Below are 25,831 nucleotides of genomic sequence, written 5' to 3'. Positions count from 1 at the left end.
TGAAGAACATTATTTAATGTAAGAGGAAAGAAAATAATTCCGTGACATGTGTATTATTATAACATTTAAAATAGGGGGTTGGAGTTTTCTAAATAAACAGCTTATCCCCCCATTGTCCATACACTTAGGCTCTTATTAGACGAGGCAGCCAAGTTGCGCAACCAGCCGGGCAGCCAGTCGCCTGTCTGGCTGCCTAGCGTAGCAACCAGTAGAGCAGCCAGTAGAGCAGCCACAAAATTACCAACTGGGCCAGTCTCTTGTTGACAGTGGAACAGTGTTGGTGGAACAGTTCTGTTGGGGAGAGACGCTGTCAGAATGCGAGATGAATATTTGCTTCTTCTGCTACTCATGAAAAAGAGAAGACGGAGGAAGAGGAGAATGCATATACATCCTATTCTTTCATCAAGAACAGAAAAAGGATTATATTACACCCTTTTTGACGAACTTTGCGCAGATGATAATGAGATGAACACACTTCCACGAGTGAACTGGTGTGTTTCCACTACTACTGATGTGTGGCAGCGGGCGACTGGCTGCCCAGTGTAATAAGATCCGTAAGCTACACAGGAGCGCGACCAGACCGAGCAGCCAGTGGTTGCCTGTGCGGTCGCCGGGCTCGGCAACCAGCCGGCAGCCAAACAGTGGCTGCGCAACTGGCTGCCCTCGTGTAATAAGCTCCATAAGAACCAATGCCCAGTGACTAGCTGGCCGACTGGCTGCGCAACTTGGCTGCCTCGTCTAATAAGGGCCTTAAAGTGAATAAAACTCTACAATGAGAGAATAAAAGGAAAAAGTAATTAATGTTTACCTATTAAACTCACTTAAGACTAGGGATGGTCAAGTCTCGAAATTTTGGGAAATTTTCGGGAAATTTTAAATCTCGTTACACGAGACGAGATTTCTTTTTGGCCGAGATTTTTATCGAGACGAGAATTAAAAAAAAAAAAAAAAAAAAAAAAAATTATAAACGCCTGCAGAAAGTCAATGCAATACCCGCAATACAGGAGCGTGTTGTAGTTGCGTTTCCTTTGCGAAGGCGTTCTTATTGAATTAATTCTTCAAATGTAAATATTATTTTAATAACATTTGAGAAGTATTGGTAAGTGTTAGCAGTGTGAGGAATTTTTTATTACTATAAAAAAAGTCAAAACAAGTAACTATTCTATAAAAATTAATATTTTATTTTATGATTTATTTTATTTTAGGATAAGTTGAACTCTATCCTAACTGATATCACTATGTTTCCTAATCGTAGGCATTTTTAATAAGTTAGGCGTGATTAATAAAAAAATGCTATGCTGATGTTTTTTAATAAAAGATTGTAAATATTCTTGCCTATTATCATTATTTTTGTATTTAAACAGTCATCTAACAATGTTACAAAATCAGGTAAAAATTCCGAACGTGCATTTCCCGTTGTGTATGAGAAGGGAAATCCCGTCTCGATCTCGTCTCGAAATTTTATGAGAAATAAAATATCTCGTCTCGTCTCGTCTCGAACTAAAAATCCAATCTCGTCCATCCCTACTTAAGACATGTGACCGATATAAGCAGGTGCATTTTGGTTAAAAATATTGCTTCTTTAATAATAGGTAAGTTTTTAAAAATTATTTGACCTACGACCGTTTTTTAAACTATCCTTTTCAATTGCTAAATAGCTTTTACACGATCGTTGTGTAAACTACTATTAATATGTTGGTATCTGTTTTCCATCTTAAAAATCATAATTTAACCCATGTAATAAACAACAATGACAACTATGGTTGAGGCAAACAGACTTGTCTGAATTGGTGATGAAGTATCAAAATATGTGTGACATTTGAAAACCATACGAAACGTTTATGACACTTAACAAAAAACATTGACACCATCTATGACAATTCTAGGTCTAACGTTCAATGTGCGGCTCTTGGTAAAGTATACTGTGTACTTTTTGGAGAAATTTACTGACAATAATAGTTTTTTGAGGTTTTAACAGTGGAATAAAAAAAATACAAACAATTAATACCTAAGGCATAACACAAACAACCTACACCATTATTTGAAATATTTAACCAAGATAAACTGTTTTAAGATTATGAGACTACATAGTTATTTCACATACAATGCCTAAAGTATGACCAAAGTAAGAGCAGAACACGCTTAATTTTCATAATATCACAATTTGGACCAAGATGTTTTAAACAAATTGTATACAAAGTGATTTAACACCAATCCTAATTTATAAACTTATGTATAAAGCACATATCTGCCAAATATATTGAACACTAATTGTTTATAGTCTCTGAAAATATATATTATATTCAGCTATATTAAAACTATCCACCTCTTGAATCTGGCCTTGAAGTGAATTATTCTGACTCAATACATATCAATATTCAATACATAATAAAAGTTTTGAATGACTTTTTTCTCAGCAATTTAAACACAAAACAAACAGTATTTTTATATTTAAAAAAATGAGTATTAGTTATTACTTGAGCATATGTCCTTGAATGCTAAGTTAACTACTTAATTTTTAGGTCATCTTGTTTCCCTGTAACCAAAACAAAAATCCCGCTAATTGGGTCGAGAAAACCCCGTTTCATCCCACTTAAATGTAATGAAAAATCCCAATTTTATACCACTATTCTGTACCATACCAAGTGATATTTTTATGTATAATGTTTAAAAAGCTATTAAATAGCGAAATTAAATAACTAAAATAATTTTGTAAATTGGGGTTAGTTTTTATCTAGAAAGCAGTATAAAAAGAAAATCAGGCTTTGGAGCAAAAAATTCCATTTTCCCACATTATGCACATGGAAACACTGAATGCACCTTTTTTTAGGTATGAGAAAAACCAAAATGTTATTTGACAATACAATAAAGGCCAGATTGAAGAGGACGAGGGTAACTTAAATGGAGCTCTAGTGTCTAGAGTCGAGACTAAAGGTACAGACTAGGCCGACAGTAGGAACCCACGATCCAACAAACATTTGTGCTTGAAGAGAGGGATCGCGATGTCGTCATGGCTGACCTGCAAACAAATTACACACTTTCAAAGTAAAAGCAAAATAATCATTATTTATAAGGCAAATTGAATAGTGTCAAATAAAACATGAACTAGTTCCTTTTTTTGTTTTGAGGTCCCTAGAGGCCAAAAACACCATCCGTTCAAATTCATATATATATATATATATATATATGTGTCCGTTAGCGCGATAACTCGAGCAAGAATGATCCGATTTTGATGAAATTTGGTGCAAACGTGTAAACCTTCGTTTATTCGAACGAGTTTGCGAACCAGCATGATCGGACTATGGGAACGGGGGTTTATGGGGGCTTTTATGGGGTAAAATGGGTTTTTCCCATTTTTGACCCAAAAAACATAAAATTTTGCAATTTCTTTCTAAACTATTTTGTAGAGCTTAAAAAACAAATAATTTAGTATATTGAAGCGTTATAATGCGCCTAATGGTTACGGAGAAAATTCCAAAAAATTGTAAATTTAAAATTCCCATGTTATTCTTATGGAGAATAAGTAAACTGTTGTAGTTTGCTTGTTTATTAACATATTTTGCCCAAATTTGGAAAATGTTTTTATTTCTTACAAACTATTAACATTTTACATAAAAAACACTTTTACCCTCCATGTTGCAGCAAACCTAAGTATGTTTTAAACTGATTCTATTTAAATAGGGAATAAATGTGATATTTTTAAGGAGACATTTTAGTGTAAATCCATTCAGGGAAATGGAAATTCGCTTAGTCTGCAGGTTTGCTGCGGCGGGGGTATTTTATACTAATATATCTTTCCAAAAGAGAGGTACCGGAATGCTGTTACGCTGAAAATTGATCACTGCTTTTAAAGTATGTAAATAAACAAATAATATAAATTGAAATAAATAGTTTAAGTCTATTTGGGGGGGGGGGGGGGGGTGCATTTATTTTATATTTAAGGATATTTTCTTTAAGGGAATTTTATGTAATCAGGCAAACTTTTTAAGAATTTCAGTTATGTTATACATAAGTTCGGTTTTTTTCTAAAAAGTTAATTTAGTTGCATTGGAATGGTGCATTTTTTATATCTGGTATTAAACAAGTGGCCTTTGAAGTTAGAGTTTTTAAATAATGTTTTGCGATAACAGTTCAGTAGTTTACTTACTAATAAATCTTTGCGTTAAACACACCAAGCACAGTTTGTGGAGAGTGACTTAACATTGGATTACAATAAATAAGCATTGGAAATACAAATTGACAATGGGAATATTAGTATTTCATAGGCCTATACTTGAAATGGCTAAACCTATACAGTATTTAGTTCTGTATATTCATATTCTCTTCACAAGAATCATATTTCGGTTGGCTATAACTGCTTCACTGCATTAGTGGATTGTCTGACTAGAGTTTCACATTTTATTCATCAATCATAACTCATGATTTCTGTTCTTTTTACCAGTGTTTTTCACAATATTATATTTTTGATACAAATTTCTTGCATCACATTACTTGAATTAACCATAAATATTTGTACAAATGTGTTTAATGATCTGTCTTGGAAGCCAGCTGGTCTATTGGTAGGGCGGTGGAATTAGGTTCTCAAGACCCGGTTCAGATCCCACCAATCACCAATGGAAGTACAGTAGAAGCCCTCATATCCGACCTTTACTTGTTACCTAATAGGCGATATCACCGAAAATGTTTGGTTAAATTGAAAGGCCAATCACGGGTGTTTCCATAGTCACAGCAGACAAATACCAGTGTCACCAAGACTGCAAGACATTCACACGGGTTTTGCTGTGATTGCGGGTACCCAAGGCCACACTAAAAAAACAGGCCGTAATGCTCGTCAAGCATGACGTCACGATAGAAGACGGCAATGACGTAATGTTTGATATTTTTGTGACAGAGGGTATTTATTTATTTATTTTCCAAAAAGATTAAAACAAGCAGCTTATCACAAACGGCAAAAATACGTCATTGCCGTCTTCTATCATGACGTCATGCTTGACGAGCATTACTGCCTGTTTTTTTAGTGTGGCCTTGGGGTACCCCAGTCTTGTCATGGTCGAATATGAGAGGATCTACTGTAATAATGCCACAACCTATAGGCATAGCCTGAAGTAATGAAAAATAAAATATAGAGTCAGAGCCTAGTAAAAGAAAGTCACTTCCTGTTTTACATACAGGGTTGGGCAAAAATATGGACACCCTCCATTAAATTTTTAGTGGGTTACACCAGGAAAACCAAACTCTGCACAACTCTACATGGCATAAAACTAAAAGTACACTTTATTGTTTGTATCCCAATTTTGTCCGGAACCTCAAAATGGGATATTTTGGAGGCAGCTCAAAATGTTTAATTATAAAGACCAACAAGTAATATTTAGATACCAACAAAAAAGTGTACTTTTATGCACATATTAGAGGATTTGGTTTTCCCGGTGTAACCCATTAAAAAGTCAATTGGGGGTGTCCACACTTTTGCCCAGCCCTGTATGAGACAAATACTAGTCTTGCTCCTAAATATAAAAATAATTTTATTATTGTGTTACTCTAAAATCTATGAATCAAAGAAAAGATTCTGATTTAAATCAAATATATTTGAGAACTCAATCTTAAATCTCATATTTAAAAGAGAGGATTTGCCAAATCTGGATTTAAGTAAATGACAAGAGAGAGAAAAACAAGCACTAAATATTATGGGGGTGAGGAATAAGAATAAAAACATCTTTTGAACATTTGGAAGTTTAGCATTCCAATAACAACAGAGTTCAAATTATTATTTCAAATGGAATGTCAAAGAATAGTTATTTGTTAGTTTGAGTTACCTGAAAGGTAGCAAGTGCTGAAGGCATTGGTGGTATCACAGTTGAGGCTGAGATCATACGAGTATTTCCATCTTATTGGCTCGTCGCATCACCCTGATTTGGCCAGGCTGCACTTCTGGCAGACCAGTACACTTGAACACCACAGCGACTGTCTGCTGTCCAAAGTTGGCCTCGAACCTGTAACCACACATTCTTACACAAACCTTGACCCAAAAACACCCAGTCGGTAATTGTAATGATTTATTTGGTTTAGATTTATTAAAAGGATACTACAATGAAATCACATGTAAACAATATTCATAAAAATACTATTTAAATAAAAATAAAAGTAAAAAAAACTGGGATGAAAAATAGGCTTGATGTAACAAATTAACTGATATTTTTAGAATCAATGGTTCAAATTAGATCTCTGGAAAAAATGGTTAACAAATTGTCTTTCTGATTGACACTAAATTTACGTATTTCAGCTATGAATAAATCATAAACTATAATAGGTAGCTTTAAAACTTTGATTGTCACTATAGAACAAATAGAAAATAAAGTACTTTTGGATAGGTTTTTTTTGTTTTGCATAAAACAGTCTGATTATGTAATCGCCACATTTTTGTTGACCTTTGTCTATTGCATTTGTAGTAAATGTTGAAGGGCAATAAAATGATTCTGGTTCTGATAGGTTGTGTAATTAATATAATGAATACCACTTCCTGAACAAATATTGTGGCACACTAAAAAATAATGATAAAAACGACTATTATATTGAAAAAATAAGTTACACATTCAAATTGAAAATGTGGCAAATCACAATTATGTTTCCCCGACCAAGGAATATGTTTACAATTTTGCAACAATCGTAGATGTTCACGATTTCATTGCAACCACATGAGAAGTGCACTGTTTCTCTGTGGGAGACGTCAAGGATTTCATTTCATAAACTAAAATTGGCAAAATTGTAGTATAACAAATATTTTCAAAAATCAATACTTTCTAAAGCAACCTGTTTTGTATCCACCCAATTTTGTCCCGAGACCAAATGGTCAACCTTTTTGGACCTGACCCCACCTAAAGTAAAAAAATAGACCCCCAATGCTAAGAAGACAAAAACTAAAGCCAAAGAATAAAGCCCAACTATTGTAAAACCGTAAAATTCTCAAATAATTTGTGAGCAAATTGAAATTACTCCAGAAAGATTTCAAGGTATTTTACCTCCATCACACAAAGTCCAAAAACATTTTTTTAGTTCCTGTTAAAATTAGGCAAGTTTTAGGATTAGTGGGACTCTACTGTCACATGATTTTATTAAACATATGCAAACAAGTTTGAGTGGTGGTAAGCAACTTACTCTGTACTGATGTTGACTTGAGGAGGTTTCCCAACAGCGTTTTGAACGACAAGGAACAGTTTGGTGACAATCTCAATGACATGACCGGTTTGAAACACAAAGTCGCCCTTCTTTCGTGCGAGTTCGCTCTGGAACAGACAGCCAGGGGTGGGGGGAGGGGGTCCCAGATCACTCGAGCAGTCAGACAGCGGACTAGGCTACCAAAACAACAACACACAAACAGTGCTCACTACTGGCGGTGCTGGGATAGGATTCTACAATAAAACCACTTGTAAATGGCCTAATGCAAAAAATCCTTTAAACAATTAGTCTCACAACTGTAATATATTTATATAAGTAATATAATAGGTTTTACTATTTAATAATTTACAAGGCTATGTTGGCAATATCTAAATGTCTACGTTGAACTGTAACCGTTTGTATTTCCCACTACCAGTTAATAACATTTGAATAAACGAATACTATTGGACGATCGGGTCACGCCACTTCCCCAACCCATGAGTCCAAGTTAACCGACATTTCCACACCTCAGTAATAGCCAGCTTCCATCCTGAGTAACTCCGGCCCGTTCGGTCGTTAGCAGTTTTACAGTGTTAATCGTAGTGCTTATTGACTTCCCGATTCCCGTAGTGTAAGACGTCAGGGTGACATAGTGACTTGGTAATAGTGTATAAGGATAGCACCGTGTCAACGAAGGTACGTCAGGGTGACGACACTTCAACAACCATCTTATTCGGATGAAAACACTACCATCTAGCTAAAAATGTTTTCTTTTACCACATCATTTAAAGGTTTTGGAAAAAGTTTTATTGTCAGTTGAATAATTATCAACTTTCAAACTTGATTGGGGCCTACATTCTATTGGTGTGGAATATAAGCACCTTATTAGTTGGCAACAATTCATATGTAAGCGTGATTCTGCTTTAAAATAATCAAATACTAGCCTTACTCTTTGGTAATTTCATCACACAATTTGAAAATATAAATATTACATTGATACAAAATACTCAACAAAACTACACAAACCAGGGGAATTAACTAGCAAAACTCAATGCTATAATTCACTACATAAATAGAACAACCTTTAAACAGTTTTAAGTTCAATACTGTAAAGCTAGGGTTTTTTAACCTTGCAGTATTTAATCATAAAAATATATGACAGTTGCAGTAATAATATGATAAATTAATTAATTTTAGATTTACAACTTAACTATTTCTGCATTAAGTCACAAAACAAAAATGTATACTCAAAATATATCTTTTTCAAAGAACACTCATCAATTTCATCCACTTAAAGGATAAATCAAAGCATGGCATAGAATTTTAAAGGGCACCATAGTAAAAAATAACAAGCCCCCACAGACGTCTTGATTCTTTGCTGCAATGAAATGAAACACCGAGTTCTCAAAGATGATATTAAAGGTAAAATGAAACAGTATGGGTTTTTTTTCTCTAATGTATGTTCATGATGTCAACATTAATTTTGTCAAGGATGTCAATACAAGTTTTGATAAATTTTTCTCAACACTTGCTGAAAGCAAATAGAATAATATTTTATTTTTGCTATTAACCTGTCATATGTCATTTTAGTAGTTTTTGTAACCAATCGTTATATGTTAGAATGAGCTGAAGCCAAGATAAAACTTACAGCTTTGACATGGAAGACAGCAACATCGTCTAGGTAGGGAGATAGGGACAGCCTGTAGATCTCGGTGGCAGGTACACGGTACTTAACCTGCAGAGTCCTCTGATCCAGAATCAACATGGCACTGGTTGATAGCACAAACAGGATTGGCACAAACTGTTAAACAAACATGATACGATGAGTTGCGGTTGCGGATGATGAATTTGATCATAAGAGTTAGATTTAAGTTAAAATATCACTTAATTACTTTCAGATTGTATTTCAACGTACTCTTATTAAATTTACGTTGAACACAATAGATAATAGACAGAGGGATAATGTGATTTGACAATTAATTTCACCCCCATCAAGTACCTTGCTTATGAAATCTGTTTATACTTTATAGGCGAACTACAGCTTTATTTAGGTCCACAAACAATCACGTCAAGGATTGTTGACAACCCTTGCTTAAGGAAATCAAGTCAAGCATTTACAGAGCAAATTGCCATTGGTAATTGAAATGAATTGGCGTCCAGGTCAAAAATACCAGACTCTTCCAGTTGCTCTAACAAAAGGCAGCCAAACTAAAACGTGGAATATATTGGGTTTTTAATATAGTTGAAAAGTGACATGTTGGTTATGAATTTTAGATGGCATGGCTAATGGTTACCAATAAGAATCCTGGGAAAGGAGAAAACCTTGTCAAAGTAGGCGAATAAGTTAACTGTACAATGCTACCAAACATAACATAGGAACAGGTTTGGCAATCTGCTGTTGAAAAATATAACCAGGCATGAAATAGTCGTCGTCAAATAATGGTGGTAAATTTTAGTGATGGTCAAGAATTTTCAATCTATGCTTTGAATTTCTAAAACCAGAATATAAAATTTTCCAATTTTTTACATGGGGTACCCTACCAATCTCTTTTTTTGAAATGAGCGACAGCCAGCTATTGGCAATGAAATAAAAAAATTAAAATATGATTGTTGAATTATTTTAATTTTAGAGTTAGGACTTGGCATTGTCACATTACTAGTGAGTTTAATTAAACACTAGTAAACTGTAATGCTTTCCCACGAGGTTTTATGGATTGTTGTATTGTAGGTTTTTGTACTAAAAACTTACCTTCCCACTAGATCGAGTGATCTTATTGATGATGTCGGCAAATACCACATACTGATCATTGTTCTCTACACATATCTTCTTCCATTGGACATTTTGCCTCAGCCTTACATAATCACCAAGGAAAGGGTGTCCCACACTAGACAATAACATACAAGTTTCTCAATTTGTTGTGATATCCCCCAAGCTTAGGATTAACTATATCTTAAGCACAATTGTCCTTTTCACAGGCGGTAATAATACATTTCTCGGTTACAAACTGTTTTTTTTTTTAACAGCTCAAATCAAATTAAAATAGTCCTTGTTGATGGGAGTGCCTTTCCATAATAACAAATCATTTTCAATTATAACTTTGAGGTTTGTGTGAATAGCTTTAAACTAAGTCCACTGTAGTAAGAAAAAGTATTCAAATGTTAGAAGAACCTCAATATTCCAATGGAGGGTAGAAATATTCAAGATCTTTATTTTTCATTAAGTAATAGAATAGTAGTAGACATCGTCTGTATAATTCTGTTTTCTCAATTTTAACATACAATTACCTTATAAGAACGTACCACCAGTAAAACAATCAAGCCATAAAATAAAAGTTTACAACAACAACTGCCCACACAATTGCCCCGAAATTCAGTTGTCTTTGGGAGTAAACTGAGGACAATGAGCTAGGCCCAGTGAGGCCCCTCACCCTTGAAAAACCTAGTTGTCATGACAAGTGGTGCCGTGTAAATGGTGTAGGCCAATAGTGCTGTCTTGTCACTAATTTTAAAACGTAAAATATTATATAGCAAATTTTCAAATGTGTACTAAGTTATGGTGTGTGAAATAAATGGGCAATTCTATTCTAAGCATGATTATATTAATTTTTCAACTAGGCCTAACTATTATAATGGGAAAAATTATGTAAGTTAATAATAATGCAAAATAATAATAATGCATTATGCGTGAGGACGAGCACTGCACGTCTTTAGTTATTCGTAACCTGATGCGCTAAGACGGACGCCGTATTTAGGCGGGAATGGGTAAACATCTATCAGGTAGCAATACATATATGTATAGAGTATAGATTTTGTAAAAAAGCAGACTATGTTAGGTTCAAAGCTTGGTATCATGTTAAATCAAATAAAGTGGTCACTCTGATTTCAATTAAATTCATGTCCCTGGAGGAATATTAACAACAAAATACATCCAGTGTTCTAGTCCTTACTAATATGTACAAGTAAACAGTACAAACTTATATCAATAATTGTTGTTACTTCATTTTGTTTGAGTATAGCACAACACAAAACAACACAAAAAACTCGAGAATCTTGCTAAGCGTCAGCTACACAATGAAATCATAAAATGCAACCATAAGTTCCATGCACGTGTAGTTAATAAAACTGACATAATATTCACAGACGACGAACTAGATCTTCTAAACAAAGGAATTAATTTCAATTTTCTAAACACGAAAAAATGTAACCTAATCTCAGAACTCTTACAGACTGAGTCTACAATTAAATAATTAAATATATCCCAAATGAACAATCGAGAGACATTGCACGGGTTATGGTAGTCAACAAAGCTAACAAAACCTTGAAGAACCAATTCAATAAGCCCAAACAAAAGACCAAGTACCACACGCTAAAACAAGTAGCGACACACATAAGGAAAAAGCTAACTGATAACGAGGCCGTAATCACTAAAGCAGATAAGGGAAACGCCATCGTCATCCTCACGCTCAACGAATATTCAAATAAGGTTCGCAAATTCTTTGAGGAAAATGATATCCATAATATTGACAACGACCCTACTCAAAGGTTTGCTAAACAAATTAATAAAACCATCAATTCAAGCACACACTTACTTTCTAAAACGGAAATTAAATCAATGAAAGTAACAAACCCACAAGCTCCCATTTTCAGAGGATTACCTAAAATCCACATACCTGAAACACCTATCCGCCCTCTAGTAAATTTTATCCTTTCACCTGCCTACAAAATAGCTAAAAAACTAGACAGACTAATAAGAAATAATGTGGTCTTAGAAAACAGTCACAATATAAAAAACACCATAGACCTTGTTGAGAAAATATCCAACCTACAACTCAAGAACAGCCACATATTAGCTTCATTTGACACCGTGAACCTGTATACTAATGTACCAATCGACGAAACTTTAACTGTACTAGAAGAAAATTTGGTAAGGAACTCGTCACTAACAAGGGAATCAATTGACGAACTAGTAAACCTAACAAAGGAAGTACTTAAACAAAACTATTTCAGTTACCAAAATGAATTCTTTGTACAGAACAAAGGATTGGCTATGGGTTCCCCCCTTTCTGGCATACTTTCAGAAATATTTTTACATCACATCGAAAACAAATACTTATGGTCTAGCCAAAACTCCTATGTGCAGAAAATTGTATCATATTCACGCTACGTTGATGACACATTAGTTATATTCAATGGTAATAAAAGGCAATTAAACTCTTTAAGCAAGCATATCAATACATTGCACAGGAATATACAGTTCACATTAGAAGAAGAAGTCAACAGTTCAATTAATTTTCTTGATTTAACCATCACTAAATCTCAAGACAAACTCAAATTTAAAATCTTTAGGAAACCAACAACGACAAGCCAAACCATTCACAATTCGTCACACCACCCAATAAGTCAAAAAATGGCGGCATACCATAGCTTTGTGCATAGACTAATATCAATCCCCCTAAGCCCAGAAGATTACCAAAATGAAATAAATGTCATAAAGTTTATAGCTGTATCCAACGGATATAAAAGCGAAATGATCGACAAAATGATCCACAGACATCACGCAAAAAACAAGGCTACAAAACCAGCCAATGAACGGAAAAAATATGCTTCTATGGAATACGGAGTCTCACTAAATATTGTAATTAAAAATGAAATGTCCAAAAATAACATCACACTCTCCTTCAAAACACCCAACAAACTAGCCAGCATTCTCAAAGATAAGCCTCAAAATAACAAACAAACCAGAATATATAAACTGAAATGTAACGACTGTCCTAGTTTTTACATAGGCCAGACAGCAAGGTCATTTAATACCAGATTTAAGGAACATCTGCCAAAACAATCAAGACAAAAATCCACCTCAGCATATGCCAACCATCTGATTGATTACAACCACAGCTACAGTAACATCGAACATAATTTAGAAATACTCCATAAATGTAATAAAGGGCCATTTATGACAACAATTGAGGAGTTCGAAATATACAAAGCCGTAAAACAGGACCCACAAAATGTTTTGAACGACAAGCTCTCTTTCGCATCTAACATTATATTCAACACAGCAATAAAAATAGTTGAAAATGGATACAAACAAAAGCGTGCACCTGATAAGAAAGATTAGGGGAGGGGACAAGTAAACAATGACACCGGCTTGCAGCGGTCAGTCTAGACTCAACTTCCGTGTCGCCCGCCGCTCCACCGATCGGTACCATAATAGTTATCGGCCATTTTTCGTGTTTTGTGTTTTTGTGTTTTAAATGTTAAAAACTGTTTACTCAATGTTTTTTAAAAAACGACGTGTTTGCAAGAACGAAAAGACGATGACGACGTCCGCCTGAAGATGATCCCGTGAGGATCGAAACCGGTCGCCTTTCAAGGTCAAAAGGATCACTTGACAGCAGGTAATTTCACCAGTACACGAATTGTTGTTAGTTACAATTACCTTCTTGGGTATGAGGCTTTTCTTTCTTTGAAAATTATGCTAGCTGTTACTTTTTCTCTCATTCTATTTCTTGCCGTCTGGTCGAATCTCAATCTGTACTTGTGGCACTGAAAAAAAAGAAACATTAATTTTTAAGCAACTTAAAATCTCTTAGCAAAAAAGAGGAAGATAACATTAATACGAGGGTTGTTTTTTTTTTCAACCTCCGATAGGCTATGAACAAAAGACAAGTTCATATAAAACATTAAATTTATTACCAAAAGTTTGGTCCATTTATGGTTACTTTTTGACATAATTACCAAAGAGATTGAGACATTTGCTATATCTGTGCACCAGCTTTTTAATACCCTCTTCAAGAAAAGTGGCCGCCAGTACATTCCAAAAAACAAAAAAATGTCAAAAAAAAAATCAATAAAAAATAAAAAAAGGACTTTAAAATGTCTAGAAATTCAGTAAACAAATCAATAATGGTGAATCTGTGGTTTATTTAACCAATCTGCCAACTTGTTGAACCAGCTCATTACTGTCGTTTCAGATGACTTGGTTCAACAGTTTGACAGGATGGTTAAATAAACCACAGATTCACCATTATTGCTTTGTTTACTGAATTTCTAGAAATTTTAAAGTCCTTTTTTTATTTTTTCTTGATTTTTTTTTTGACATTTTTTGTTTTTTTGAATTTTTTTGTTTTTTGGAATGTACTGGCGGCCACTTTTCTTGAAGAGGGTATTAAAAAGCTGGTGCACAGATATAGCAAATGTCTCAATCTCTTTGGTGATTATGTCAAAAAGAAACCATAAATGGACCAAACTTTTGGTAATAAATTTAATGTTTTATATGAACTTGTCTTTTGTTCATAGCCTATCGGAGGTTGAAAAAAAAAACAACCCTCGTATTTTAAAAGTCAACAATTTCTTATTTTTAAGATTGACAGTGGAGTCCATTCAGTTGGGTTGTTAAGGATTATTATAAATTTTGGAAACGCCCGTTCTACGAGACGAGATTTTAATCGAGATTTTTTTTAGACGATTATAAAAAAAAAAACTTGAAAAACCTGCAGAAAGTCATTGCAATACCCGCAATACAGGAGCGCGTTGTTGTTGCGTTTCCTTTGCGAAGGCATTCTTATTTAATTAATTCTTTACATGTAAATATTGCTTTTTTTTATTGTTTTATAATATTTTGTTTTGACATCGCAAATGATGAGAAGTTTTGTTAAATGTAAGCTGTGTGAGACATGTTTTACTACTTTAAAAATAGCCAAAACAAGTCACTGCAAAATCATTCTAAAAATAACACAAGAAAAATGGTTACTTGATACTTAACTAGCAAGACTGATGTTTCAGACAGATAAATTTGGTGTTTTTCAAAGTTAAACTATTATATCCTAACTCTTATCACCATGTATCCTATTCGTAAGAGTTATTTTAAAAAAGGTATGCCTAATTAATATTTGTATTTTTTTATACTGATGTTTTTATTGATGATTTTTAATAACAGATTTTAAACGTTCTTGCCTTTTATCATTGAGTATACACCTACTAGAGTAGCCACTCAATGGAGGTTATCGTTACCTGAACAGCGCTGTTCCAGAGTAGCGTCAGCAGCCCGAACTACTCCATCTAGGGATTGTCGGTAAGGCAGTTTTGTTGTTTTTATTATTGCTATCATTGTAGGTTGTAAAATGTCATTTTTGTTGATGAAATTCATTGTTTGTTTCTAGTTTTGTTGTTTCATAATACATTTTTAATTCTAAATGGTTAAAAGATCCTTAGAGGCCCATTGCACTACCGACAGATTACCGAGACCCAAGCGTCAGCGGCATGAACTAAGTAGCCAAAATCGGTAACAACTAATAGCATTATGTGACAACTCTTTCTTTTTTTTTTTTTTTTTTTTTTTTTTTTTTAAAAAAAGAGGTTGGCGGCCTCTTTTAACCTTGCATTTGCCCGTCCACATAGACTAAGCGCCCGTGCGTGGATCGTTAACAGCAAAGCAAGGAGTGAGCCGGTACAGTACAAAGGTGAACTGTACTGATAAAATGTTATCGGCAGTGACCAGGATCCGAACCCACGACATCGCTGCCTTGGGCCCGAAGTCCGCGACGCTACCGACTGAGCCACCGACTCACTAACAACTCTCTCTTATACTACTCTTATACGTGTATACTCAATGCTATTATTATTATTATTGTATTTAACCAGTCATCTGTCATAAATCAGTAAGTATTTAACAATGTTACGAATTCAGGTTAAAATGTTGAACTTGCATTTCCTGTATGTATGAAAAAGGAAATCCCGTCTTGTCTCAACATTTTATGAGAAATAAAAAACCACGTCTTGTCTCAAAATAAAAATCCAATCTCGCCCGTCTCTACTTCTGAGTGTTTTATAAAATGTATATTTTTACTAAACCTAGTGGTCCAGCACTAGTTGCTTGGCTATCTTAGTCGAAAATGATAATTGTAATTGTAGCTCTTAATCTATAATGTTTATGAGAGTTAAACCTCAGACTACATCTGTGCAATAGGTGCTTTGAACAATGCTGTGTAAACTGGTCTGCGTTGTCTCTGTCGCGGTGTTAGCACGTCATGTCGCACTAGCAGCGCTCAGTCGATGACACTCCCGCTTGTATAGCCTCCACAATAGATTTTACGTTGTGCTAATTTACTGCTGCTTATCACGTTGCTAGCATTAGTGCCCTTACCCTCCACTTGTGATGCAAGCGGCACAACAGCATGTTGGTGTCTGACAGCCGAGGGTGACAGGGAGGCCAATCTCTACACACAGGCGACTCAGTCTCCAGGGTTAACTGTTGGCTCAGTCGTATCAACATCTGCCTTCTCTGTGACGATAACATTAACATTACAATAAACACATAAATTCAAATTTATTGACCTACTCGTATATCTATGTACCTGACTGAGCCATTGAGTTTGCATGCGTTCTAAAGAGCCTTATTTAACAATACAAAGCTCAAAACCACCAATACTTAAGAAAAGCTTCAGTTTTGAGATTTGATTGACGTGTTCCTAGATCCAAAATTCTTCTTATTTTATTGATTTGAAAAAAAAATAGAAGTGATGTTATGATATGTTTAGAGTAAGTATTAATCTCATTCATGTTTTCGATATCAGTGTCAGGAGTTTAATTTATTTTAGTGTTTATTGTTAAATATATAAATCATATATTTTATTGATTAAAAAAAAAAAGTTATGTTATAATATGTTTTAGGGTAAGTATTAATCTCATTCATGTTTTTGATGTCAGTGTCAGGAGTTTCATTTATTTGAGTATTTCATGTTTATAAAAAAAATATATGTTTACGTTTACGTTTAAATATATTAGTCACATATCATGTTATTAAGTAAGGTCAGGAGTCAAATGTATTTCAGTTTTGATTGCATAATTAACATGTTATTATTACCTGTATCTCTTGTAAACTTAATCAGACAAGTAAAAGTTTCAAGTTAAAGAATTAAAATTTGAAATTCACAATTTATAGTAGTTTACGCAACGATTGCGTAAACACTATCTACGCGAGTTGCATACACTACTTTACCTACGACAGTGTTTTAACTACTAAAAATCACTACTCATGACTTTTAAGAGAGGTTATGTATTTGTTTATAACCTCTCATTGCCACTTACAGTGATGCAACGTAACATTGTAACAAACGCTAATTGCACCACTCAACAATTAAATTAGCCTGAAGAGCTTCGAACGCTAATTGCACCACTCAACAACTAAATTAGCCTGAAGAGCTTCGAATTAGTTGAAGTTTGAATCATAACAATTTTTGAATCCTTATATATAATGCGTGAATGCGATTTCTAGGAAACACTACACCTCCGTTAATAATGGACGGATTTTTACAAACGATGTGTCAAAATGAAGTATTGTTTGTGTAGATGCCCCCTTTCACCAACTCCAGCAATAAAAGTCCTCGGGCTTTGCCCCACAGGCCATCAAAATCCCAATGTATTTCTTATGGATAAAAGATTTTGTTTACTTAAACGGACGAATAATTTGTATTAATTACAGCCGTTAATAGTAAACATATGATACACCCAAGAGCATTTTCAGTTTTGATAACTGAGTGGAGTGATTGATTACATTATCTTTGAGTTGACTCTTTTAAGTACGGTAATTGGAAATTATGACTGTTATTCGTTTTGAAATAATGCTCGTAATACTTTGCAATTGCTCGAATTCAAGCAACAGGTGCACTAGTTTTACTTATTCTATCTCAATCCTTGAACCTAACTGGTCCGTTACCCGTGTTGTTATGAAAAACTATGCTGAAAAACTCAATTGTAAATTTAATCCGGATTTAAAATAACTGATTTAAGTAAATAACGGAGCGAACAGATTCTGATTGTTATACTAGTACGTTCTAAAATATTAAATTCAAGGTTAAGCACTAACGTTATAACGTTTTTACCCATTAACCCAAAGCTACTCATGCTATGTCTTATAATATACAGCCTGAGGCATATAAATATAAAACATACCATACCAAGATTAGTATGTAAATATATCACAAAAAAATCATCCTATGAGCCTGAGCAAAAGTATGGGGAATGGGGGGGAGTGCTTTTCAGTAGTAAGAGGCCCCCGCTCTGAATGTTTGCACAGGGCCCCGCACCGCCTAAGGCCAGCGGGTTAGCAATTCAAGTAATTCGCTGCAAAATCTGAACACGTGACTCGACGTCAACGGGTTGGTAACCTAAATTAGATAACTCACTTTCCACATGATGAAATGCCTTTGGATAACTCCAACAGCCCATTCTATCTGTTTTCTTCTTTTGAGGATTCGATACTCTTCTCTTGCCTGCAAAACAATTAGTATGTTAATTGCAACAAGCTTAAATAAAGTAAATTAGTTATTCAATATGATGAAACTTGATAAAAAATAATTGTTCGTTAGACATTGATATCCTCCACATAGGCTATTAAAAAAAGTATCCTGTAATAGTGTTGTAGTAAATCACAGGACTTAAAAACACAATAAATAGAGTAAATCTTTTACTACAGTCTAACCTTGATGTAACGAACCTCAATATAACGAATTCCTTGATATAACAATTTTTTTTTAATCCCCTAGAACTCTCCATAAGAGACTATGTATATTTTACCTCTTAATAACAAACAAACCATAACAACGACCTTGATTTAACAAATTTTTTGTGATTTCGGCTAAAATAAGACACCTCAATATAACGAATTTATCATTGTCAGAGCCTCTACATTACGAATTTAACCTCTGCATAACGAATTGTCTACGTCTTGATATAACAAATCTCCCACCCCAGTATTGTTTTTGGAAAATCTGTTTCTTTATCACATTAAATGGAAAGGTGACGTCATCGCTTGCGCTAACATTCGTCTGCTCCGTTTTACACATCTCTCTGTCTGCTGTCGCTGAGCACGCAATGTTGCAACTGAGAACTGATTTCATTCACTGATGACGACGTAATCTGTAGTAAGCTGTGATTGGGTGATAAGTAAATATGGTGAATTGTACAATTTTTGGATAAAGAGAAATCTAAGAAATAATATAAAAACAAAAGCAAAGAGAAAGAATAGCAACATCGTTATTTTAACATTCCTTAATTTAAGAGTGTTTTTATTTTTCTTAAGTTGGCTATGAATATGCACTTTTATAATGACTTATCTAATAATTTATTGTTTTCAATACGATTTGTTTCAACTAGCAAACACCAATGCTATAGTTAATGATTATTATTGACATTCCTCTGTTGTGATAAATCAGTACTGTACTGTAAGTAGCCTACCGGCCTATCACGGAGCAGTCAGTAGCTTACAAAACTTTTTACTGTTTTGTTTTGTTTTTTACATGGTTTATGACCACGCAATGTAGTGTTTGGCTAGGAGGAGGGTTAGAACAAGCTGTAATTTTAAACTTACAGTTTTTAACCTGTACCAAGGTCAATGCCATTGTCATGATTGCGCAATATTCAAGATCCCTCACCTTTATTATGCCGGATAATTTAGGTTCTACCATTGACTATCGGATACAGAAGGTTCTACTGTACAATGAACACTGTACTGTTAAGTATTGTAGCCTATGCTACTTTAATTGTGTTTTAATGAGGTCAAATCCCGGCCTATATTGACCGACGCTGGTTCTGAACCTCGACTTAGCGAAATTCCTGCAAACATAACCTCTATATAACGAACCTCATTTTAACGAAATCCTTGATATAACGAATATTCAGTTCGGTCCCTTCAGATTCGTTATACTGAGGTTGGACTGTACTACTATTTACTATACTATTACTATAGTATGTATTATAACTAATTTAATAAAGCTTTATAGCAAATTTAGAGACTGGGACGGGTGGCGTCGTCCTGTAATCCAGCTACTAGGAGGTCACGAATTGTGGATATTTATAGGGATGCACTGTGGATGCGATGCTCCCTGGTGTGGATTAACGTCCACACTAGTGAGTCCTACGACTATCCGCAGTACTATCCTAATAATTAGACCAATTCGTTAATTATGAGGAAAAAATGTAGTTCGGATTCCACAATAAACTGTAGGTCCCTTAGTTGCCATAAGCTGTATGGGCTATTAACCCATTGGCGCCGACTTACGAGCGTTACTCGTACGGCCGCTGCAGGCCCGGCGGCCGACTTACGAGAGCCGCTCGTGTCACCGCTAGGCAGCGCCATTTTTTATTTAGTTATTATTATTTTTCGCCCTTTTTGTTTCTTCTTACTATTATAATGTTTATAAATATATTGCTTCTTGATTTGTGTATTTACTCATTTATTTTAGCGAATAACAAACAATTTTGTGTTGCCATGGAAACCACAATCACCAAAAATCAGCTGCGGTACGGTAAACAAACAATAAAAAAAAATGTTATTACTTATAAAAGTTCACAACTTTTAATTTTTCTACGTAGGGAATCGATTGAACTTTATAATAGTAGTGTTATTTGGTGTCTGGATTAATCTTGGAATTTGTATATCAAGTTTACTTTCAAAATATTGTTTTTAACATTTTTATTTTTATAATCTTTATATATATATATTTTTTTAGTTTAGAACTTTGACTATCCAATTACCACTTTTCTGTAGACAATTTTACTGTGAACAAAATGGTGAAAGAATTATTAATTTATTACCTAAGGTTTTCTTTCTATAGCAGTTAGAGTAAAAGTTTACAAATTCGGTAAAATTATTTGCCACCAGAGGGTGCTGCAGGTAGCGCATTAATTCCTTCCCCAATGGGTTAATTAACAGCTGTGTCTAAGGAACATGTCGGCCTTAGTCACTAACAAGACTACAAGATCGCGCCACTCATCCTTCACTCATATTTGAGTTAAAATACGCACATAGTGGCGTCCCCATCTTAAATAATTGATTGATTGATTGATTGATAGTATGTTTTTGTTTTAACATGTTTCCAACTTTCCATACAATCAAATTTAAATACTATCCAAACAACAGTGTACATTTCAAAGTATTCATGTGTTCAAATGTAAACAAACCTTTTCTCCATAAGTATAACATGGGAACTTGGAAGGCCACTGGGGAAGGGCCCTGATAGTAATAAAATTTTTTTATCTGGTGGCAAATCTACGTGCCACGACCTAATTAACGTCACCTTGAACATGGCGATTGGTTACTATCAGCTTCAAAACAATTATCACAAAATTTATAATGGTCTATTAAATTTATAGAGAGATAGATAGGTATATTATACTTCATGACAAATCACCTACCTAGAAATGTTATGTGATGTGAAATCAAAATTATTGTAAAGAAAACAAAATTGGTAACAGAGTATTAACCCTCCGAGTGTTATTTGTCGAAAAATCGACACATAACACACTTTGTGTAGTGTTTTGTGTCGATTTTTCGACACACAAACACTGTTTACGGCGAAAGCTCTATGACTGACAAAATCGGATTGAACTGGATCGAGTTAGGTATCGTTTTATTCCGTACATTCTAAGCTTTCTCCCTCGGTCTGTCTCTAAGCGCTTGGTCTGTCTCTAAGCGCTTGCCGATCATAATTGTAGCAGACAGATGACGTCCGACATCTTGGTTATTTCACATCGGTGACTGATGTGTTTTATTACGTTTATCATTGTTTTAGTGTTAAAAATCAAAAGTAGTGATATACGTGGTGCATTTTAAGAAGATTTAAGTGATTTTGAAGGGCTGGTTGATGATCCTGAAGAAATAGGTAGTGATATTGATGTAAATTATCAGCCAGATTCCTAGCTATGGTTAGGCTATGCATTCTTAGCTAAACGCTATGTACTGAAATCTGTTTTTTGCCCATAACTTATTTATTTGCAAATCTACTTCCTTAATTATTATATATTTGTAATCCTCATAAAATTTAGAACAAAGTGGCTATTTTCAAATATTTATAGGCCTATAATTTATACAATTTCATTGAGCGCGAACTTATTTTTTTTAGAAAATTTTCCAAAATATTTTTTTTTTACCTAAAAATTTTTTTTTAAACAAATGTTCCTTATGTTTTATGTATAATATTGAAGCCCATGATTTTCCTAACAAAATGGTATATAGAACAGTATAATTAACATTGTTTTTAAGCTTCTCAGATCCGTTTTAATAACACCTTGCAAATGCGCAAAAAATAGGCAAACATTAAGGCCAAAACTAGGGACACTCGGAGGGTTAAAAGGAGATTGGTAAATATGTTTATGTTTATTCTTCTATATCCTCGAAGCTAGCAAACAATTTCAAAAGCTTTAATGCTAAACTTTTGCTGACTTAAGAGAAATTTCCCATATAGGAAATAAGCTTTTACCGTAGGTCTTGTGCTAAGACCTGGACCTGGGACCGATTTACTTTTTTGTTTTTATGTCCCCAGTGGCCAAAAATATATTCATACTATGGTAACGGGGCTTAATGGGGTATATAGTATTCCCACTTTTCATACAAAAAACATAACATTTTACAATTGTGTTCCAAATTCTTTTGTAGATCTTAAAAGAAACAAATAATTTAGTATATTGAAGCGTTGTTGTATGTTTGATGTTTACGAAGAAAATTCCATAAAACTGTAAATATAAAATTCCCATGTTATTCTTATGGAGAATAACTGTTGTAGTTTGTTTATTTATAGTGTGATAAAATTAGGCAAGTTTATATATTTCATCTTAAGTTATTAACGTCTTAAAATCACACTTTTGACAATTTCCCAGTGGCATCAAACAAATGTATTTGTTTAACCTAATATTAATTGAATAAGAAATGAGTCTTACATATTTCAGGAAGTGTTTGAATGAAACCCAATCAGGCTAATGGATATTCGCTTTGTCTGCAGGTGTGCTGTAGTGGGGGATTTTAGTTTTTAAATATGATTCTATTTTTTCATTTTGAGGCTATGACAGGATGGATACAAATTTGTCAAAGGTCCGATAATACAAGGATGCTAGCATACTTATGAAATGTATCAATGTAATAAAGCACATTGTTTAAGTTAAGATCATTAATTGATGGATTGAGTTAGTATTTTATGGATCTGATTGGTAACTGCAAATAAGCGTAAATCATTTAAATTGAAATTGAAATTTTTAAAAACACAAAAGATGCCCTTGGATGTAAGATACTTACCACACGGTAAAGACACCACAAGTGCCGTCTTCCTTGAAAAGGTACACCAAACCGACATTCCTTCATGCAACAAACAAACCATGCAGAAACATAAACATATAACTGAAGTCGTCAAACTATCAATGGAACATATAAATAAATATAAAACATTCATTGATACTAAAGATAACTACAATAACATCATCATAGCATTTTATTTTAGGTAATATACAGGGAGCGGCAAAATGACCTTATGGTTTTCTTTGCTGCCCTGTCGAGCAAGTGAGTGGCGGAGGATGGTGGGAATAAGGGCGTTACAAAGCCAACGTGTGGACATTTTTAGTAGCCTTGGAGCTGTGGACGGCTGAGCACCATGTATTTGTAGTGGAAGGGTTTTTAAAAGTCGCAATTCCTATGTCGACGTTTCAATGTGGGTCAAAGACAAAAATTCCCAACTCGATTTCGCTGTGGGTGCGTAGCTTTATAGCTACTAGTTCAGCATTGAAACTAAAATCAACAGGCCATCCAAGGTCAGCCCGGACACCAGAGAACGTCAAGAGTGTGAGGAAGACTGTATGGTGTGGTTGAAAGTGTGATTCGTCGTTAATAATGACAATTTTTTCACGGGTAAGCAAACCAATCACTTGTTCTGAAAATGAGATTAGCTTTGCACTTTAACTGTTGCGCGATTGCCATTTTGTATGAATGAAAGTGCAGGTCATATCGTAATTCTCCTCTACCGAGCAGCCACCCATGTGCAGAGCTGCAGCTTATTTACGTGCAGGCCGCTGCAGACTATCTTCCACAGCTGCTTTCATTCCCTCGAGTTCTCTGGCGTCCAGGCTGACCTTGGACGGCCTGTTGACTTTTATTCGATGCTAAACTAGTAGCTCTGAAGTTACCCACCCACAGCAAAATGGTGTTTCGAGTTGGGACTTTTCCCCTTGGACTCATATTAAAACGTCTACAGAACTGCCACTGAACAGCTACACAGGAAATGCAAAAAAAACACTTCCACTACAAATGCATAGTGCTCAGCTGTCCACAGCTCTATGGATACTAAAATGTCTGCAAGTAGGCTTTGGAACACCCCTATTCCCACCACCCTCTGCCACTCACTTGCTCGGCAGGGTGGCAAAGAAACCGTCAGATCATTTTGACGCTTCCTTTATTAATAATTTAAAGAACAAATTCTATAAATTTGTCTATCTAATGTTCTAAAACTAGCATCCAGGAAATATTAAGTTGTTTGAAGTTTAAAATCCTCAATAACCACTATCCAAAACATCAAAATAAAAATGTAAAATAGTTTAAGGCAAAGGAGATACACCTGTAGTATTATTGTTAATGCATTGAATAAGTAAAAAATATACTTAGCCAACGGTTGCTATTTTCATGTAGATGCGTTATAAAATTATTATTTTTTGCGATAAGGCTGTATGTACATTATTAATTGAAAAGTGAGTAAAATGAGTTTCTTTAGTATTAGTCCAGTCATTTTAGGTAAAAATACCCCTCTACCTGGAAATAATTTTCTAAGTGGTGAAACTTAGCACATGTGTAGTACTAGTATATCAAAAATCAACATTCGTGCATGCTGTGCTACTAGTAATTTTCACTTTTTCACTTTTTTCACTAACCGTTGGAAATACAGAAATCTTCTTCAAATAAAATTTAAAGAACACACCAAAATACATCTTTTAATTATTTACATATTTGTCCTATCTCTACTGGTTATTGAGATTAATTGAAATTAATATTTTAAAAAACATTAATTTTGTTTGATTTCTGACGGTTAAATTTTTTTTCAAACAAATATTCTATTGCAGCGGCCCTGCTACAAGAAAATCCCCTTAACAGCAAGGTTTATATATGAAATGTTGAAATGTATACATTAAAAATATACATAGCTATTGTAAAATACCCCACCGCAGTAAACCTGCAGCCTAAGCAAATTTCCATTTGCCTGTTTTGATTTTCAATTAAATCTTTTTAAATTACATTAGGTTTAACGAATACCTAGGTTTGCTGCCACAGAAAGGGCAATAAAGTTTATTTTTAATAGAATATTAATGGCTTAATATAAATTAAATAAATTTACCAAGTTTGATCAATATTTGTTCATAAAAAAGCAAACTGCAACAGTTTACAATATTCTCCACAAAGGTCCAATTCCTATGCTGCGACTCCCACGACTAGTGACAAGTGCAATTGCACTCTTGACCGTATGGAATAAGCACAGTTGGCAGCGAATATATTACTTGGAAAAGAGGAGGAAAAGGAAATATTAATGTGAATGGTAAAAAATCAATGAACAACCTAATCCATTTTTCATAGTACGGTGAAAAGAGGGGTTTCAGAGTATTCTCATTCAGAGACATCTTCTTCAAGTATTGAGGGTGCTTAGGGTTGAAAATGTATGGGTGGTGACGAACCAGTTCCATCAACTTTAAATCATCTATGAAGGTACACACCTCAAACTCCGTATGTATAAAATGGCTGTAGACGCTCGATAAGAATGTGTTGCATTTACTTTGCATTGAAGCAGTCAATTTTTTCAGCCGCGCGATTAGAGTCGTAACAGTCACAGGATAGGAATTGGACCTTAAGAATAACATAGGGATTTTAAAT

General features: G+C 34.4%; 1 protein-coding gene across 1 annotated transcript in view; it reads right to left on the bottom strand.

Annotated features, from left to right (window-relative positions):
* Positions 1-1,124: 1,124 nt before the first annotated feature.
* LOC128998500 (unconventional myosin-Ib-like) overlaps positions 1,125-25,831 on the bottom strand; it is a 90,681-nt gene continuing 65,974 nt past the window's right edge. The window contains exons 18-26 of the mRNA XM_054424660.1: positions 23,222-23,281; positions 18,339-18,425; positions 16,298-16,435; positions 13,592-13,698; positions 9,902-10,037; positions 8,801-8,953; positions 7,153-7,349; positions 5,814-5,990; positions 1,125-3,019 (exon numbers count right to left, since the gene is read on the bottom strand). Of these exons, the coding sequence (XP_054280635.1) occupies positions 5,867-5,990; positions 7,153-7,349; positions 8,801-8,953; positions 9,902-10,037; positions 13,592-13,698; positions 16,298-16,435; positions 18,339-18,425; positions 23,222-23,281 (1,002 nt within the window). The 3' untranslated portion in view covers positions 1,125-3,019; positions 5,814-5,866. The remainder of the gene's footprint in view (positions 3,020-5,813; positions 5,991-7,152; positions 7,350-8,800; positions 8,954-9,901; positions 10,038-13,591; positions 13,699-16,297; positions 16,436-18,338; positions 18,426-23,221; positions 23,282-25,831) is intronic.

The sequence above is a fragment of the Macrosteles quadrilineatus genome, unplaced genomic scaffold (assembly GCF_028750875.1).
Source record: "Macrosteles quadrilineatus isolate MER2022 unplaced genomic scaffold, UCM_ALF_1.0 Scaffold_7__1_contigs__length_78375512, whole genome shotgun sequence".
Classification (NCBI taxonomy): Eukaryota; Metazoa; Arthropoda; class Insecta; order Hemiptera; family Cicadellidae; genus Macrosteles; species Macrosteles quadrilineatus.
The sequence above is the reverse complement of the archived record's forward strand: the minus strand, read 5'-3'. Positions and strand labels throughout refer to the sequence as shown.